Source organism: Chelonia mydas, chromosome 2 (assembly GCF_015237465.2).
Source record: "Chelonia mydas isolate rCheMyd1 chromosome 2, rCheMyd1.pri.v2, whole genome shotgun sequence".
NCBI lineage: Eukaryota > Metazoa > Chordata > Testudines > Cheloniidae > Chelonia > Chelonia mydas.
Genome location: NC_057850.1, coordinates 208,719,207 through 208,726,864, shown reverse-complemented (window position 1 = coordinate 208,726,864; position 7,658 = coordinate 208,719,207). Strand labels below are relative to the sequence as shown.

The 7,658-nt window shown below is 38.8% G+C and overlaps 1 protein-coding gene across 3 annotated transcripts in view; it reads right to left on the bottom strand.

Annotated features, from left to right (window-relative positions):
- Positions 1–4,178: 4,178 nt before the first annotated feature.
- The window catches only part of DGKB (diacylglycerol kinase beta), a 500,939-nt gene continuing 497,459 nt past the window's right edge, over positions 4,179–7,658 (bottom strand). For all 3 annotated transcript variants that reach the window (XM_043541125.1, XM_037890594.2, XM_043541126.1), the window contains one exon: positions 4,179–6,619. In XM_043541125.1, coding sequence (XP_043397060.1) covers positions 6,512–6,619 — 108 coding nt within the window. In that variant the 3' untranslated portion in view covers positions 4,179–6,511. The remainder of the gene's footprint in view (positions 6,620–7,658) is intronic.

Genomic DNA, 7,658 nt, shown 5'->3' with positions numbered 1-7,658 from the left:
TTTTGTCTTTCAGGGGGGCTTTTTGTTGTTTTTTTTTGCCGGTGACAAGTGCCAGCGTGAACAGTGCTTTGTTGGCAGGAGCGCTCTCCTGCCAACAACGCTAATGCCGCTCATTGGGGGTGGCAGGAGAGCCGACAAACAGCGGCTACACTGCGTGATCTTTAGTGGCATGGCTGTAGCGAGACAGCCATGTTGCTAAAAGCTGTGTAGTGAAGATTGCCTGAGAGGCACCACAAGCTCTGCCTTAGCAAGGGGAGCCTGCCCATATTTTCTTTACAAATCCCATTTGCAGAGGTTTATCACTTGACTGTCATAGGGCAAACTGTCTCTTTAATAAGGGTTCAAGCCCCAGCTTTGACCTATGCCTTGCTTCCTCCTTGTCAAGAGAATTGTAGGGCTTTTACCCGCTGGAGCAAACATGTGATTGCAGGCTATAGCAAAGCCTTCTGGGAAAGGGGGCAGGGCTACAAGAAGAGCTAACTTCTGCTCAGAAAAAAACATCGGGGAAAGGAGGGGTTACCTTGCAAGCTACTGCCAAATGACCACAGTCCAGACAAGACCAGCATTAGTTTCCTGTAGAGAAAGAGCTATGTTGCTTACCTGTCCCCATCCACATGTGTGGCTGTGCCTCAGGTATCCCACCAGTGCATCAGGTTTTTTTTGCCTCTGCTGTTGATTCAATGCTTTTGGCCTTCCAGCCAAGGCAAGAGTCCTCCTCTTTCAGCATAACAAAGTGTCCAGAAGTAAGCAAAACCCCACAGATTTTCCACCTTCCCCAGCCAACCTCCCAGTCTTTATGAAAACCCTTCCCTTTGCTTGCAGGGGTTACCAGAGTCCCTTTTCCCCTTGCTGGTGGTTCTTCATTCTGTCTGGGCTAAATCTCCTATGCACTTTTACCCCTAAGCAGCAGGCATTTCCAAGGACAAGGGTCTCTACACCATCCTGAGCTGGCACCACTGGGCCTAGGCCTGTGCTCTTAACTACAAAGGAGTTGAGCGTCCTCAACCAAAACCCAAGCAGCTTCAGGTTTCAGAGTAACAGCCATGTTAGTCTGTATTTGCAAAAAGAAAAGGAGTACTTGTGGCACCTTAGAGACTAACCAATTTATCTGAGCATAAGCTTTTGTGAGCTACAGCTCACTTCATCGGATGCATACTGTGGAAAGTGTAGAAGATCTTGTGTGTATATAAAAATCCTGTATGTGTATAAAAAAGCCTCCTACCCTGGTTCTCTCTCTGCAGGTAACCACTGTTGATCTTGTACCGATCCTGGTCACCAGCAAGCTCAGCTCACTCCTTGTCCCTCCACTGCTATATTTCCCTTAGTGACTTTCCAAGAGAGCACGAGGAAGCTCTTTGTATGGACCTGATCCTTTCCCAGCAAACCTTGTTAGCCTGCAATCACGTGCTTGCTCTGGGGACTACAAGTCCCAGAATTCCCTTGGCTTGGGAGAAAGCAAGTCACAGATTAGAGCCGGCACTGAAACTCTCTTAAAGCACCATCTCATTCTGTGAAATTGCTCATAGACTTAGCCCACAAGCCCCAATCTCTGGATCAAAAGTATTTTTCCTCACTCAATTTGCTTTAAAGTGGCTCTATAATTTTTATGTGTATCAGTATACTGATATATAGTTCTATACAGATACAATCAGTATCAAAACTAGACATTTTATGATTTTAAACACCGTTTTTTACACCAATATATCTTTCAACATCCTTAACTCATGCTGTGGGCCTGTTTGTATTCCGGCTTTGAAAAATGGGCACTCATTGTTGATGTCTATCTTTCTGAAATACACTATGGCACAAATCTGAGAAGGGTGGTAGATTTAGTGTCTGCTCCTGTTTCAGAACCTGACAGTCAAGGAAATTTCAGTACTTTCTAGCATATCAGAGCCCTAGGTGTAACACCCAAGTGTCTACCAATCACAGGGATACAGAGTAACCATAAAATATGAGTAATAATCATGTAGTTTTATGAATGGATTTGTAAAATATAGAACAAGTTAAACATTGGATTAATTCTATAAGTATAGGTGGCCTATTGTTAATCTCAGTGCTCAGAATGGTTACCCTCTTGCTTTTCACTTTCTTGGACACAGGTGGACTCAATCAGTCAGACTCTAAACTAGATTTCTCTCTAGAGCATTATAATGAAATGTTTCCTGTATACATTACCCTGCAGTGCTTCTACCAATGAAATCCAGGGAAGAAAAGAGGTGAGTAAAGGAAGCAGTGAGTGAATAAAAGATGTCAAGAAAAGGGAGAAGAGACGTTTTTGACTGAACATTGCTTTGAGCAGCTGCAACGTTCTAGCAAGTCAATGCCAAATTTGCAAATCCAGTGCGAATATTCAGGCAGTCTCACTTCATGTATTGCATATCAAGTTAGTTTGCAAAAACCATTATAGATTGATTCCTACTCTGTGTCCACTGAAGTCCATGTGAATTTTGTCATTGATTTCAATGCATGCAAAATCATCTCTGGAGTCTCTGTGTGTGTGTTCACTATTTGAAGATAGCCCCATTTATTCTTTGCTCCAATCTAGCACACACCATTATTTTATTTCATTGGGGACAACAAAGAAGATACTGAAGGTTTGTGTGACATTCTTGGGGGAGCGTGATGTAACCCCCATATTCCTCATTTTCATATAATCATGATCTTACGTATAAAGCATGCCTTGTAAGGTATCAGGGGAAATGTTATATGGATAGAGAAATTACTTTCAGCAGATCATATGTATATCATTAATGCATATGAAGTTATGAGAATTGTGTAGTATGGTTGTCACTAAAACATGCTGTAAGTTGGGGAAATCAGCCAGATATTAACTCTGCAGAGGCAACAGCAAGGAAAGTAACCAATGCCCGGGTGGGGTGTCAATCAACCCATCAACAACCATTGTCCAGCAAGGGAGCTACAATACAATGACTCACCTGCATGAGGCCACACCAAGGAAATTGCTCGACTTTGCTTGGAGAGACTCAGTAATGTTCACCTGACTCTGAAGGGGGCATGGGACAAATCCAAGAGGGGAGAAAGGACATGATAAAAGGAAGAGATATTTGCCATGCTCTTCCTCTCTCTTAAACCTACACCTACAGACACCACCACCACCAAGCGACTGAAGTGCTGATCAAAAGGGAGAGCCTGGCTGAAGAGCAGCCAGCCTGTGGTGAGAAGCATCTAACTTCGTAAGGACGTTGAAAGTGTTAAGATCAGCTTAGAATGTGTTTTGCTTTTATTTAATTTGACCAAATCTGACTTCTTGTGCTTTGACTTATAATCACTTAAAATCTGTCTTCAGAGTTAATAAATCTGTTTGTTTATTCTACCTGAAGCAGTGAGTTTGGTTTGAAGTGTGTCAGAGACTCCCCTTGGGATAACAAGCCTGGTACATATCAATTTCTTTGTTAAATTGACCAAATCATATAAGCTTGCAGCGTCCAGCAGGCATAACTGGACACTGCAAGACAGAGGTTCCTAGGGTTGTGTCTGGGACCGGAGATATTGCCTAGTATCATTCGCTTGCAAGTAGCTGGGAGCAGCTTACACATCAGAGGCTGTGCGTGAACAGCCCAGGAGTGGGGGTTCTCACAGCAGAGCAGGGTGAGGCCGGCTCAGAGAGTCAAGGATTGGAGTGGCCTAGCAGATCACCCGTCTAGATAACACCAGAGGGGAATGTCACAGTTTGACAAAAAGTGTTGTCCATTATTTTTTCATCAAATACATTGCCTTCACTTCAGGTCATCTTCCAATTGCTGCAAGCTTTTATCCTTGCCTTCAGACTATCATATTCTTTCAATGCCCAGAAATCACAACACAGTATTAAATTACCAATGGGCTACATTAAAAATCCCAAAACTATCCCTATGATTAATACATAATACATGAATACAAAAACTATCCCTATGATTAAAAAAACCAAACTGATAGTGTAAGTATCCATGTACAGTGAAGAGACTGTTTTGTTATATTTATTTCATCAATGAGAATGTCAGTCATGAGTTAGCCTCTTGAGCACAGATACCATGAGAGGCATCAGTTGTTCTGATGGAGGTATGTGTGGGGAGTGTATATATGAGCCCATCCATCCCTCTATATATGGAAAACCGTATAGCTGACAGTTACCTAGTCATCAGGCACGTTAATAATGGCATCCATTGTTAAAGAATAGCCTATGCACCATTTTATTTGTTTTTCAGAGAGACAGTGTTCAAGAGATAATCATCGGGGGCACATTATATAATGGTATCATTCAACATGTTTTGACGTAAAAGGTTGAATAGCAACAGTAGAAAATTCTATGTCAAGTCATGAGCAAATATTTATTACCTGTAACCATAATTTCAGAAAGCCAGTGTGCGCATTATGCCAGCAAGGTCTTTCTTTATGCAAATACTTCTTACCTTGTAATTACGGAAATCTGCAGTCACTAATGCATCAGAATCTTTTGTGTGCGTGAGAAAGTGCATGTAATATACAAGAACAAGGGACATTCAAATCCTGCTGTAACTGTTAACATCGTTGGACCCAGCAATGGTGAATTATGTCTTGATTTTAAGGAATAATTGTCATCTCATTTTTCTACCTGATGCTGAACTTAATGTTGGTCTTTGCCTAGAATATTGAGAGCGTATTTCATATACATAATCCTCACCAGCACTATGCTGCCTTTTTGTTCAGGATCTATTATATACAAAAGAGATGCTGAATACTCATACTAAGGAACGGAACGGTAGCAGCTTTACTTAAATCCATGCACAGTACCGTGCACAACAGAATGATTAAATGCTATTTACTTTTTAAAGATGAATGAATCAATTAAAAAAATAGATTGGATAACTCATTGGCACTTTAATGTATCGATAAAGGTGGGAGGAAACTAATAAATCATGCATTTCAAGCAGTTCCCCCCCCCCCCCCCGATGGAATGTTTGAGAACATAAAACATGCAGTGAAGAGGTGCAGGTCATTTTGTACAAAGAACAATGTCAAGATTGCATAAAAAAACATTTTACTGTAGACCCATATTGTAAATTTATTGCAACACTGAAAAAGGTTGCCATTCTTGGACCTAACCATTAGACAGTCTGACAGTACCATGCGAGCCATAGACAATAAGACCTGTGCTGTGATTTCCAAGCTGTTAAGAAGTCTCTCAGAGGGCTGAGAAAATGAAGACCTAAACAATTGCCTCCCAAATTATTATAATAGGAATTGTTTTGATTTCAGGTAACAATGAATAGAAAGGGAACTGATAAGAGCATGTCCTTTCCTGAAGGAGACTAATTTAAAGCATGAGAAAATGAGGGATGTTGCAAATTTATAAACAACAACAAAATTAGAAATGGTTTTAATTGTGAAGCAACAAGTTTGTGTGTCAGTCTATTAACGTATGAAACAAATGAAAGGTGAGCATGAAAACTGTAATTAATAGATTGTTTTTCCTATTCCAGCATTAGTTTGGACATTGCCAAGGTAATCAAAGAACCGTAAATTTTCAGAAATAAGTCTGCTACAGTGTTCATGATTAATTATGCATTAACCCATTTCTCTGAAGCATCCTTCACTAGATCTTTGGTGGGAAATGCAGTTTATAAGACATGTGGTTTGGTTATTTGTGTGCATACATACTGCACTCTTGGCCAATATGCAAGATGATTTAAAGTTTGGTATATTACAAAGATTTACCGTTGAGTAAAATGTTTTAATGTTTCAACAAACAACACTGCTGACTAGTTTTGCAAGTACCATTACCTTTATTCGCTGTCCTTTAACCTTTAGCCCTGTAGTCCTCACTCAGGCAATCCTGCATTAACTTCCCATCTTGCAAAAACTTACACATGTGAGAAGTTAACTACATGTGAGTAGTACCAATGATCCAGTGGGACTTTTTGTGTCATGCCTCAGTGTTTGAAAGATGAAAGGTATTTTAGCAAAGAAAAAGTATTTTAATACTCCCCAGTGGGGTTAAATTGCTGAAGAAAAATATTCACAAGAGTGGAAAGAAATGTTAAATGTAAAAGGCCAAGTTAATGGGACCTGTGAACTTCCAAGCTCTTATGTGATACAGGTCAAATCAACTGCTGATCTGAAGATGCTTGGGTTCAAGGGGGCAACTACAGAATCTCTGGATTATGATCACTGCATTAGAATTAACTACAAATAAAATATTACGAAATAAATCAAATTACCAAGAGCATTCCCTCCTAATGTTCCATGGCAGAATTATACCATAAATTAGTAAATGGTAATGCATGCAACAAAAATATGCCATATTACTGTATATAAACATCTGCTTTCCTCATGCAAAATTGCCTTAAAAAAGTGACAATAAATTTTTCTAATAGCATAATTTTACATTTGCTCAGTCACAGAAACTGTTATGCCAAATTCCAGAATTTTGTGAGTCGAGGATATTCTAAAACTTTTGAAAGATTTCTGGCATAAATATTCCAAAGCCCAGTGCTGCTAATTTGCTTTCTCAGAACTAAACTACAGAGGCTTATTCCTTGCTGTGGTTCCTTGTTCTTCTGATAATGGAGGAGAATAGACCGGTTTTTGGAGGAGGTCCCACCAATATTGGGGCTTGATTCTTGTGGGTAATTTTTATCTGGGGGGAGGGAAAGAAAAAAACAAACAGTTATCTCTTTAGCTAACTCAACTTCTTTGTCATATTTTTACAAATATACAAAGTGGCTGAACCATTTAAAATCTTAAAATGTAACTTCTGAAACTTCAGATACCAAGGATTGAAAAGTAGCTATTGAAATACATTTTGTTACAACTGACATTTGCTTATATCATAAACAAATTCATTTACAGTCATAGTTACAACACATACATTGTAATCATACAGGAAATCCATATTATTAATCATATATAATAAGAACATAGCAATATGCTCTCTTACTACAGGAGCATGAGATTTATAACCTGCCCTTTTATCACTGCTTGTCACTTGAATATTTTGCGTATCCAAGTAGTAAAAAGGAATTCAAAAGCAGGAAAGGACACACTGTATGTTGGGGACACCAAGCTGGTTTCCCATTATTAAGATATACACTGTATCATAACATGCCTTATTTATTCCCCTAATCAGATTGTTCTTCTCTTTTAACACGAGCCATGATACTTAATTTCAAAATAACCATTAGGAATAAAAGTCAAAAGTTAACATAGAAAAAAAGGTCAAAAATGATGAACTAGCATTCTAATTTGTTAATTAATTGGTAATAGAGTAGAATCAAATATTGAAAAGCCTGTTTAAAACACTTTGAAAGACTGCTCTAAAGCCACTCATTTTGATTTCTTTGATATAAAACTACGAATCACCTTAAATGAGACAACCTTAAAGTATATTATGTCTGCAATTTTCTCTAATTCAAGTCTAAATTAGAGAAGACATTTTATGAATGTATGCTATGCTCAAAGCTAATTGAAAGCAATTATCAAAGTGGCATTTTGTCTGTGACTTTAAGATACATTGTAAGATAATAAATGATTCTCATTATGTAATAAAAAGGTCACATCTTGCCTTTGGGCTAGTGACACTAAGAGTTTTTCAAAAGCAATCTGAGACATTTTCTTTAGTGAACTACAACTAATACAAGAACCATCACTTATTAAATATCAGTTGTCACCTGCATAGT